The sequence below is a fragment of the Malus domestica genome, chromosome 10 (genome assembly GCF_042453785.1).
Source record: "Malus domestica chromosome 10, GDT2T_hap1".
NCBI classification, from domain to species: Eukaryota; Viridiplantae; Streptophyta; class Magnoliopsida; order Rosales; family Rosaceae; genus Malus; species Malus domestica.
This window is the reverse complement of record NC_091670.1, coordinates 15,510,394-15,522,783: the sequence shown is the minus strand read 5'-3', so window position 1 is coordinate 15,522,783 and position 12,390 is coordinate 15,510,394. Positions and strand designations below refer to the sequence as shown.

The 12,390-nt window shown below is 36.8% G+C and overlaps 1 protein-coding gene and 1 long non-coding RNA gene across 2 annotated transcripts; both read left to right on the top strand.

The window, feature by feature from the left end:
• The first annotated feature begins 355 nt into the window (after window positions 1-355).
• LOC114823121 (wax ester synthase/diacylglycerol acyltransferase 10-like) lies at window positions 356-6,958 on the top strand. The gene is made up of 4 exons (XM_029098472.2): window positions 356-523; window positions 6,215-6,354; window positions 6,560-6,656; window positions 6,809-6,958. Exons 1-4 carry the CDS (start codon window positions 356-358, stop codon window positions 6,956-6,958), a joined length of 555 nt encoding a protein of 184 aa, XP_028954305.2.
• Window positions 6,959-9,601: 2,643 nt separating this feature from the next.
• Window positions 9,602-12,106, top strand: LOC139188920 (uncharacterized). Its single transcript, XR_011572338.1, has 5 exons — window positions 9,602-9,822; window positions 9,906-10,065; window positions 10,171-10,239; window positions 10,938-10,996; window positions 11,989-12,106. It is a non-coding gene; the product is annotated as an uncharacterized lncRNA (long non-coding RNA).
• Window positions 12,107-12,390: the final 284 nt, after the last annotated feature.

Here is a 12,390-nt window from a genome sequence, read left to right as displayed (position 1 = left end):
AACATACACAAATAAGTTATCAATCAAATAGATGAACGAATTGAATCCACAACTCATGAAATAACAACTGAATGTAATCAAATCATATTGCAAGCATGTACATGGTTTCGAATTACCCCCCAACTAAGGGGGTTTAGTTCCTCATACTCACAACACAAAGTTTATTGAATTGAAACATCGAAGACATAAGAAAGATTACACCTAAAACGCCCAACAATTCCACTTTGAATTCTGCACGTCAAGCTCCTCTTTCTTCTTCTCCTTGCTGCGGCAGAGAGGGTTTAGGGGATTTTTGGATGTGATTTTGGGTTTGGAAGGGAGTTAGGATAGTATGGTGGTGCGGCAAGGTGTATGGATGGTGTATGGAGGTGTAGAATGGTGTATGGTTGTGGAGAAGGGTTGCGGCAAGGTGTGGGAAATGGCTGGAATGGATGGAGGAGTGGCGGCTAAGGGTATAAGGATGATGGTGGCTGCGGCAAGGAATGGGAATATAGGGTTGGATGAATTTCTGAATTGTGGAGAGGTAATGTGTGCGGCTAGGTGTAGAAATATATATATAGGCACTTAAAAACCCTAGCAAATCAGATTAGGGTTTCTAGAAACCCAAATCCACCAGAAAAATAGGTTAAACAATCAGAAATTTGGTGAGAAAAAGGCCTAGGGTGCGGCAATTAAGTGGGCTAGGGTTAGGGCTTCTAGAAAGCCTTGCAAGGCAAGGAAATATGTGTTCTAGAAGGGGAAAGGTGCGGCTGGTTAGTGGGAATGTGGATAGGGCTTCTAAAAAGCCCAAAACCAAGAGAAATTAAGCCCTAACCCACGGCAAGGATGAGAAAATATTCTAACACCTTTCTTTGTGTCTTCCAACGCTTCGGAACCTTCTAATGTTGCTCAAACGCAAGGCCATTCCGGTTTAGGAAAGATCAACCCAAAATGGAAACTTTTAGGCTTAGCTTTCCTACTTCAAGTAGGAAACCTCAAATCTTCAACTCTTCAATTTCGTCCCAACCTTGTGTTCCAAGCATGTCCATATGTCCTTTAAACCTGAAAACACATGAAAGTAGCTTAAAAGACTACTTTAACAAAGAAAACATAACGAAAGTGCATAAGAACTAGCTAACTAAGGCGCATAAATATGCTCCTATCACATTCTCCCAATCACATATTCCTTGGACTTTATCGTTTAAGCATATAACATTTATATGAGACGGCTCAAACAATAATCTTTGCCCTTTATAGTTAAACTAGATTAGTTTAACATGTAAAATGTCCGTAAAGTATCATCATATGATTGGCTTTAGGGCACATTTCCAACAGTTTGGACTATTCTGAAACGCTTAGTCTGGTGGTGAGACATACCACTGTAAGAATGATTTTTGCTTTAGCAGTTCAATTTGGTTGGGTTTGAGGCAACTAGACATTAAAAATGTCTTCTTACATGGAGAGTTAGAAGAGGAAGTTTATATGAAGCAGGCTCAAGGGTTCATTGATTCACAACATCCAAATTATGTTTGCAGGTTAATAAAGTCACTTTATGGCTTGAAACAAGCACCACGAGCTTGGAATTCAAAGTTTACTAGCTACCTACCTACTTTGGGGTTTGTTACATCCTTATCCGATACAAGTTTGTTTGTAAAAGAAGATCATGGGGATGTTATTATACTCTTATTATATGTTGATGACATAATTGTGATCGGTTCCAATGCTTCAAAGATTCAATCAGTGATTACAAGCCTTGCTGCAGTATTTGATCTTAAAGATATAGGAAAACTTACCTATTTTCTTGGTCTTCATATCCAGTATAATCAAGATGGGTCTATATTCATTAACCAGTCTAAATATGCACAAGATTTGTTGAAAAAGGCTGGTATGGAACATTGTAAACCTACATCTACACCCTTTAAACCTCATACTCAATTGCTTGAATCTGAAGGCATACCAATGACAGATCTTACTCTCTATCGAAGCTTGGTGGGAGCTTTACAGTACTTAACCTTCTCTAGACCTAATATGGCATACTCAGTGAGTATGGTGTGTCAGTTTATGAACAGTCCAACAGATTCACACTTTCATTTGGTCAAGAGAATTATGAGGTATTTACAAGGTACTCTCACTTGTGGTTTGAAATATACAAAGGGTGAAGATATATCTATAACTGCCTATTCAGATTTAGATTAGGCAGCAGATATCAATACTAGGAGATCAATAACTGGATATGTGGTGTACTTAGGCTCTAATCCTATCTCATGGCAGTCCAAAAAGCAATCCACAGTCTTGATAAGCTCGACAAAGGCAGAATATAAGACAATAGCTCATTATGCAGCTGATGTTTGTTGGATTAGATCAGTGCTCGAAGATATGCATCAATGTCTTCCCTTACCTCCTTATCTTTACTATGACAACTTGTCAGCACTTGCTATATGTTCAAATCCTATTTTTCACTCTAAGATCAAACATCTAAACACTGACTATCACTTTGTGAGGGAGAAAGTACAAAAATATGATCTGCGTGTTCAATACATTCCCACAAAAGAGCAAGTTGCTGATGTCCTAACTAAAGGATTACATAGTCCTGTTTCTGTGAAGCATTGTCACAACTTGAGCTTAGGATCACAATCTGCGATCTTCAGTACTACAGTTCAGAGTTAATTCACTTGTACAATAGCACTACAAGGTTGTGTTTTGTAGCTTCAAACTTTGCTAGATGAACCCTAGCGCAGTTTGAGGGGGGAGTATTAGCCATTGTCATTTGTCGATTGGATATAACTACCATCACTCAAGTAGTTAGTATCGTTAGAAAGTTAGTTACAAAGGGGTAGTATTGTAATAGTCCATGTATGCTGAGAGGCTATATAACACATTGTAAAGACTTGTAATATTCTCATAGTGTAATACAAAGAATTCTGAAACTCCTTTTTCTCTAAGCTTTTGCTCTCCTTATTCATTTCCTCATAGCCATATTTCTCAAAGTTATCAGCAATCATGATAACCAAGTTATAGCTAAACTTAATTGTCAAGCTTTGCATGACGGAATTCGAATTACAGGCCTACCTATGGTCAATTTAAGAAAGCAACCTGGATTGCAGGTTCATCGTGATTTATAAACTTTCATTTATATTATATATGTTGGTTGTTTTAAGAACTTTTATACGGTTCTTGCTATATTTTTTTCTTTCTAATTTTGCAGGTGAATCCTATTGAAAGTATGGATGGGTTATATGTATGAGTTGTCATCCTCACCATAGCTTGTCATTCACCTTACATCAACCTTTCTCCATAGCTTGTCATTCACCAATCATTTTCCATAGCTTGTCATTCACCTTATAGCTTGTCATTCACCTTACATCAACCTTTCAACCTTTCTCCATAGCTTGTCATTCACCAATCACTTTCCATAGCTTGTCATTCACCTTACATCAACCTTTCTTAGTTGCTTGTAAAAGCTTCTTTACTTGTAATTTGGTTTTTGCTTTTCCACTTGTTAGGGCAGATTTTAGGGATTGTGTTTGTGTAGTTATCCTACAATCTATTGTAGCTTTCTTTTGGCTCTCTATAAGAGTTGCCTTCACTCTCTTGTAATCTTCATAATGAAATATACAACAAATATTGAAACCAAACCTCAACAAATCCTAACTTACTGATGCATAACTGAGTTTTGGTATATATTTTCAAAAGGCCTACTGATGCAAAAATTAACTTAGCACACAAATTAAATCCTCTTGTTGACAATTGTAGTATGAATAAGTAGGGATCGTTCTTAAACCGGGGATTATGAGGGATTGCTAAAACGCTCTAAAATGACTCAAATATATAAAAAGAGGCTAAAAACACTTAACTAGACTCAAAGAACTCAAATCAAACTCAAAAGACTCAAAACAAGCTAAAAACGCTCAAAACTACCTAAAAACAATAATTAGGCAGTTTCTGACTCTAACACACTTTTTGAACGAATTTTGGTTTTATATTGATTCAAAACACTTAAAAACACAAACTAAACAGATTCTAACTAATTAGACACTCTAAAGTAAATGGAGGGTTTGGTTTTGGTGAATTTGAAAACAAAACAAACAGATTGTAAACTAAGCAAAATTTAGATGAATTTGGGGTAAAACTATGGATGATAGGCTAGCTAAGAGGTTCTTCTCCACCCTTGACACACTTGCAAACAAAATGATTTCCAGTTGCTTTTCAATACCCATGAATCCTCAACGCCCCAGATTAACTGTAAATTGCACTAATTAACCCTCATATTTTCCTAATTTCATTGAATTGGATGATTGCATACAACAACCCAAAGCATTCTTCACAAGTTCCCTACATGAATTGCATAATAAAGATACGAGCAAAGATCATTAAGTTCTATGAAAATCATAAGCTTGACAAGGCATTTGTAACTATGAATTGCATGAAACTTATGCCAAGAATTTACTTAACGCGATTGTGACAAGCAACCTTCACTACTTATGAATATAAGTTCATAATGATTAGGTGAAACTCCCTTATATCCTAGCATCAGATTTATGCATGAAAATTAAGCGTGCACTCTCAACCAACACACACAAATCAGTTTTACTTCAAACGGACAAGTAAATAGAATTCACAACTTATGAATCACAACTGGATGTAATCAAATCATATTGCAAGTACGAACATGGTTTTGAATTCCCCCCTAGTTAAGAGGGGTTTGTCACTTTTTTTTATCTCTCATAATCTCACATATACTTGCCCCTTATGATCTCTAGCACAAAATGAAAACTAAAACTTAAAGCCAATCAAATAAGCCCTTAATTTGTCATGTTTTTCAACCCAACCCCAAAAACCTAGATAAGCACCCTAATTGTTGAGAATGAATCCCACATTGATGAGAGGAGGGACATTGCTTGTGCTTATAAGTTGTTGGGCTACTCCCATATTGCCAATTGGTTTTATGGTGGAACTTCAACCTTCTTCATCATATCAGAGCAGGTTATCCCACGTGTGAAGCCCAACGTGTGTTGTCCACGTGTTAGGCTTAAAAATTTGTTGGAAATTTAAGTAGTTTGAGTAGAAATTCTTTGTCCCACATTGGCCATTCCCAAAAGATTTTATCACTTTATAAGGCTTTGTCCTTTATAGAAAGTGATTGGAGTAATAGGCCTGGAGAATAAAATTGGGCTCACACTTGGGGTTGGGCTTTGGGGTGAACTAATTAATTATCAAAAGATGGGCCTTGGGCTCGGGCTCTAATAATTAAATTATTTAATTAATTATTTTCGGATTTAATTAATTATTTTTTCAGTAATTTCAAATTTAATTAATTATTTATTTTTTACCAACAGACTTATCCTTTCAGATGAAGTCTGAAGAGTTCAGAAATAACACAGAGCAAAGCACCCCTCTGGAGAAGATGTCTCCCAACAAACACATCTCATTCTCATACCTGTTGCGAACAGACATCCTTCTATTATATATACATCCATTTGCATGGTATTTAGGATACAGAAAATCAATATTCTTCTTCTACAATCACAAACATCCTTTCTGAGAGAACCACACAGAAGTTCACCAGAAGTTAAGTTTTCCAGTACTAGAATTCTAACTTGATCGTTGAATCCTGGTAAAGCAGACGTCCATAGAACTACAAGCATTGAGTAGGGACGAAATTTCTGTTTCAAAGACATTGCGGTACGTAAGCCTCGATCTTCAATTTTCTGTTTAAAATTATTTCGTTGTTCATACTCTGTTCAATATTTATTAGTATTTATTATTTATTAGCATATATAAGTTTATCACAGATTGTTGACATATATCCAACAAAATTCACCACACGTGAAAGGGCGTGTTGAGAATGAGTCCCACGTTGATGGAACGAGGGACCTTGCATGGGCTTATAAATAAGTTGGTTTTATGGTGGAACCTCAACTTTCTTCATGGTATCAAAGCAGGTTGTCTCATATGTGAAGCTTAATAGCCACACGCGCTCCACATCACCCCGTTGTGTTGTCCACGTGCAAGGCTTGAAAATTCGCCACACGTGAAGGGGGCATGTTGAGAATGAATCCTACATTGATGAAAAGAGAGACTTACATGTGCTCATAAATAATTGGGCTACTCCCCATATTACTAATTTGTTTTATGATGAAACCTCAACTTTTTTTACTTATCATCCCACGAATCTAACCATGTATCCAATTTGATGGTAGTTGGTTGGAGATAATGATTGTACGAATATGATCAGGTATCCAATTTGTTGGAAAGCAACTCTGAATCAAGCTGGGGTAACAAGTTCGGCATGTTTCTCCTACCTATATATTACCATAAAAGTAGTGATCTTGATCCTCTAGTGTACCTCAAGAGAGCTAAGTTGGTTCTTGATAGGTAATCAACATGTACTTTTAAGAAAAATCTGTTATGCTTCTAACATAAACGCTTCGACAAAAAATGGTTATGAGTAACAGTGTTTCCTACAAAATCATTCCTAAATGTGCCTCAAATATTAAAAAATGTATATAAAAAGAAAACAGTTTCCTTCTACTGCAGGTTGCTAGTTGGCTTCTTTACAAGATGGTCTGCAATATACTAGCTTTACCATTTCAAATATACTTGGCCCGCAAGAAGCAATTGCAATTGGGGGAAACCTTGTAACTTACCTTAAAGTGAATACATGTAGCCTACCCCAGGTATATATATGACGCTAACCAATTAGTAGGGGTACGCGATCGATCTTTGACGTTGTGAAGGGGTGTTATGTTACATTCTAGAAAATGCCAGATGTAGCAAATCAGAAGTATCTGTAATGTAACTGGAATACTTTTGCTGGTTGGTAACGCAGGCACTTATAATGCACATGGTGAGCTATGCTGAAAGAGCTAACTTGCAAATTTTGGTGGCCAAAGATATCTTTCCGGATACAACATTTCTCGCAAAATGCTTTGAAGAGGCATTGCTTGATATGAAGGAAGCAGCATCCAGCCATGAGTAGAACCTAGGATATGGTCTCTCTATATTTTATGGAATGTGATGTAAGGATGTCATCAGTAGGAACCTACGAAGGAAAGCATGCATCTTTCGTTAACTGAAACAATTAAGGATTTTAGTGTAATTGGCACAGTATATGAGTAGTCAAATATCTGTCGGTGGCTAATCTAGCAAAATCTATCGTTTGACAAAGAAAAGAAAATCCATTTTAGCTTTTAGAACAATAGACCATCTCTTTAATACTGTTGGAAAATTTAATCAAAACGAGTTAAATCATTTAAATACATTGATGGGTTGTTATGATTCATGAATTAGGTTTTGATGTTGGATTATATGGCATGTGCCATGTTATAGCTGATAGGATTGGTTAGAGATAAGGATGACATGTCAGCATTTGTTTTAGCTAAAGTCGATTATATTAGCTATAGTAGCTTATTGTGTAAGCAAGATAGTTACAGAGTGTAAGTGTAAGAATTGAGATCATTTATAAGATACGATTGAATTGAAGCAAATACAAAGAAACACTTTCTTCTTCACTAAGCTTTCTCCCTCTCTCTAGATTTGATTGTTTGAGGAGAAATTGTGCAACATTTGTCTTAATATGAATAGAGATGCAAGCGTTGACTCTTTAAGACACAACTATATATTATGAAGAGTCATTTCCACACCTGGATAAAGATCTTATCTCATTGAGTCATGAGTCAATTACATTCAGTCATATAAGTTCACGTGAGTTTTGTCATACATAAATTGAGTTTTTGAGAGAGTTTAGCATACTTATGATCAGTGGTGGAGCCAAAAATTTATCCTAATGGGGGGCACAACAAAAGAATAATACTTGGCTACTCAAATAATGAGTAGGAGTTCCTACTCAAACAGCTCGTTGCCGATGCATAGAACTTAGTGTTTATGAACATAACCGTTTATATTATAAAACCATTATATAAAGATCGTTTGTGCAAAAATCAATTAAAACTAAGGTCGTTTAGTCACCGAACTATATATAGAAACAGATGAACAAAATTAGTAAAAGCATTACGAATTGTCTATGTATTTGCTACAATAAATTGACAAATCGACTTTAGTTTTAATTCATTTTTTGCATAGATGATCGTTACAAAGTGATTTATAATATGAACGATTATGATTATAAGCACAAACCTCTGTAATTCGAACATGAGGAGTTTTGAGTAAGAATTCCTACTCATTTTTAAGCAGCCAAGCATTATTCACAACAAAATAGCTCTGAAAATTGGTTACCTTCCACTTATAATTTTCCTTACAAAAGCTTATATTCTGTAAGCCATATGATTCCTTTGAAAGATATGCATTGTATCTAAAATTTAGTTTTCTCAAAATAAATTAAAGCAAACCAATCATATTAAATATTTTAGGGCTCCCAAATATGTTTGACACATTAAAAAACACTGGAGACATATATTTGCTAGTCATGTTTGAAATTGCTTTTGGTGAAAGTGTTTTGGATTCCAAAAGCACTACAAGTGCATTTTGGAAGAAGCTCGTTAATGTGCTTTTTGTAGGAGTACTTCAAAATGTTTTTTTATGATTCACTTGCATTTTTATTAATATTTGGTTCCATAATTTCTTCGAAGTATTTTCAATCATTTAAAAACAACATCCAAACACATATTGGTACATATCAAATGCTCTATGTTAATTCACATCTATGTTGGTCCTAGTAGTGCATCTAATGTAGAACCCTAAATTATTTGCAAAAGAGATATATTCTGCATAGGTGTTTGCCTTTCTTTTCATGAACATATTTTTGGGGTCAGCACTGAAATTCAATGGGAAGAAAAAAAAAACCATCTCGTTGGGGTCACAGTCACCCATTGACCCCACCTTCCCTCCGCTAATGCTTGTGGTTCGCTTAAGCCTCATGATTTGGAGTGTTATTATCGTAATAAGGTGGTGGTTGTATCGTGAGAGACAAGTGTCGATTAGCCATGAACACTCTAGTGGGGTGGAAAATTGGGTTATGGATAATGAACAACTTCTTGACTGGATTGTATTTTTTTAGGTTTTTCTTATCTGATTTCACATGCATTTAGGTATGGTGGTGGTGCTAGTAGTGGAATGTGGTGGTTGGGGTGTATAGGTAACAATGGTGCTAGGGGCGGTGGTAGCGATGGCGGTAGTGGTGGCGGTTGCGGTTATGGTTGTGGTGATGGTAATGACTTTGATGGCGTAAGGTTAATGGTTGTAATGGTAGGCCATAGTGGTCACTTTATTCTCTAAGGGATAAAATGTGTGTGCAAGGAAAATATGTCATTTAAAAAAAATTAATGAAGATATACAACAATTGAAAATATTTATTAAAAGCTTAACTTTGCTTTCTATTAAAACAATTGTTGCCTTTAAAAACTACTGTTTGGAGACTATTGCTTTTAAAATAAGCATGATATTATATTTTTGCCAAATTTTCTTTTACGGCTTATGTCACAGCCCGTTCCAAATTATTATATTCGTGGCTGTGAATGGACGAAATTGCCCTTAAGAAATACTAAATTTGTGAAGCACAGGTTGCTAATTATCTAGGTTCCTAAGTTTGAAAATAAAATGGAATTTAATAAGGATGGAACTTAGATTTTTAGGTTAAAATGTTAAAGTTTGGTGTTTGGAGATTGGAATAAGGACCACGTGGGATCCCCACATCCCTCAAAACCCTCCTCATTTCCCGTTCACTGTCTTTCTCTCTCCTCCTTCACGATTTCTCACTCTCTCTGTCTCTCTCCTTCGAACTCACACGGACCACCACCAAAACCACCCTAAATCTATACCAACGTCAAGTTTGAGACCACCATTGGAATCCTGAGGACTTCACGATCACGTTGGTATCCATTTCAGGTAAGTTTTACTTCGGAAAACCTAGATTCTAAACTCCCCATGAAAGTGTACTGTTCATGAGCTTTGAATTGGTTGATTTTTAGGACAATCCAAGCTCATAGTGAGCTTAGTGAGGTCCCAAGGAAGCTCGGAGTGCTTCGTTGGAAGTTTCTGGACGTAAGAACACGGAGATCGACAAGTTCAAAGTTTGGCCGGAGCTTTCGAGGCTTTTTCCGGCAAATCCCCGGCGAGTTAGGAGTCGAGGTAGGTATCAATCTCTTCGTCTCGTCAAGTACTACAACTTTCCTTTTTATTTCACTCAATTTCGTTGAGTATTGAAGAAGTTATACTCATTTGAAAAATACCCAGTTTCCGGCGACCTCCGAGGCTTTCGAGGCAGTTTCCGGCCAAACCACGGCGAACTAGGTGTTGTGCAAGGTACCATTCTCTTTGTATCTTCAAGGGCTACAACTTTAGTTTTTGAATCACTTGATTTCGTTGAGAAATGACAAAGTTATGGCAATTTGAAAAACTGCCCGGAAAACGGCCGCCGGAAAAACCAGTCCGGCGACCCAAGGAAGAAGAAGGTGCTACAGTAAAAATAAAAAATAAAAATAAAATTATTTTAAAAATATGTCGACGTCCGTGACGTCGAGTAGATCACTGTGGTATATTCATATACCTAAATTGAACACCGTATGAGAAAGTTATTGAAGATTGTTGGTTAGGTGTTCAAATAACGTTTTATAGTTTTCACATTTAGGTGAAAATGTGAATTGATGATCCGACCGTTGGATCATCACCAAACTTTGATACGTTATAGTACGTAATATTTGAGGATTATTGGAACTTACGGATTGGGAATCCGAGTTACGGATCTTCCGGAATTGGAATTGTAAGTCCATAATATAAAATGTTAACCGTCACTTAGTTTTGGAAATTGACGGAAATCCAACCGTTGGATGGTAATGAAATTTTAGGATGTTGTCCTAGAGGTATAATGTGGACCTCTGGAAGTTATGGATTTAAAATCTGAGTGGCAGATCTTCCGGATCGAACTACGTAGTGACGTATTTTATATAAGTTAAATATTCTATCGATATGAATTCTGAGGTTGGATTTGATTACTATTCTAGGCGGCGATCGTCGTGACGCCTTGATGTGTGGTGCTAGGGAGTTGTTGGATGAACTCCAGGTGAGTGGGCAGTTTTGTTTTCCGTATATATATATATACTTAACGTTTTCCCAGAAATTGAAAATGCATGAAATTATGTTTAAAATGGAATGCATATGAGTTATGTGGAAAAACGGGAAGTGAAATACCATGCATAGAATTGATATGAAAAGTATATAGAAATGTGAGTTGAAATGCCATGCATGAATTAATATATGATGCATATGTATGAATTGGTGCGGTGGACGCACAGGTAAGAATTGATTTATGATGCATATGTATGAATTGGTGCGGTGGACGCACAGGTAAGAATTGATTTATGATGCATATGTATGAAATGGTGCGGTGGACGCACAGATGAGTATTTAATTACTGTTATGATGATGATGATATATATCGAGCTCAAATCCTGCACCATGGTTTAGTGCTTATAGTATTCACCGCATCGCACGCTCGCCTTGGATCCAAGTAGATGCTAGTCGTACAGTCCACGCGGAGTGGGTACGACAGACCAGTCGCGAGAGTGTTAGTGAGATTCCGACTGGTGGGTGACCTTAGATTATGTGCACAGCTGATTTATGAGAAGCACTAGAGCGTAACTTGTGTGCAGAAGGCCGGACGGGTCACAGAGGTGACTCCGGTAGAGTGATAATGATAGATTTTGAGCTCTAGGTTCAACCGTATAGGGCTATTAGAGGGCCTACGGTTGATTACTTTCTTGCACCTGATATGATTATGTTGATGCATTCATACCTTATTACTGTTGAGATGATGTGGCATGGCATAATTAATATGAGAAATGTTGAGATGACATGGCATGGCATGATTGATAAAGAGATAATGTTGAGATAGTAAAAATGAAGTTTTGAGAATATATATGTATATTTATATTTTACATTTCTGAGAAAGTATACAGGTTTTACGGAGAGGGGTTACAACGTTTTGAGAAATGTTTGGATTTGGAAAAGAATTGTTTTACTGACCCACTCAATTTTGGTTTTGCGCCCCTCCAGGTTCAGGAATCACAAAGGTGTGGTGACTACGAGGAATTCGACGGTGTTCTGACAGATTGGACAAAATTAGGACTCACCTTCGGGTGTATCAACTTATAAATTGTATAATTAAAGCTTCCGTACTGTGCAAATGGTTACGTCACTCTCACGTGACGGCCAGCATGCCCTCCTTCGGGACGGGGTGTGTCAGTTGGTATCAGAGCATGGTTGCAATCTTGGACATTTTGAGAAGTTCTAGTGAATTCTGTCAGAACTACACCGCCTCGTAGCAAACCACGTAGTTAGAGGAATTTAGTCTCCCTGATTTAGCGGTTTGGGGGAAACTATTATTATGGTGATTCAGTATATTATCAAAATGGACATTTTAAGACGGGTTATGAGTTGAATTTGAATCACCTTATG

Coding starts and splice junctions, on each gene's coding strand:
- LOC114823121 (XM_029098472.2), top strand. CDS start 356: ATGGTGTATGGAGGTGTAGAATGGTGTATGGTTGTGGAGAAGGGTTGC. Junction 6,355..6,559: donor GCTAAGTTGGTTCTTGATAG/GTAATCAACATG, acceptor GCAATATACTAG/CTTTACCATTTCAAATATAC. Junction 6,657..6,808: donor ATACATGTAGCCTACCCCAG/GTATATATATGA, acceptor TTGGTAACGCAG/GCACTTATAATGCACATGGT.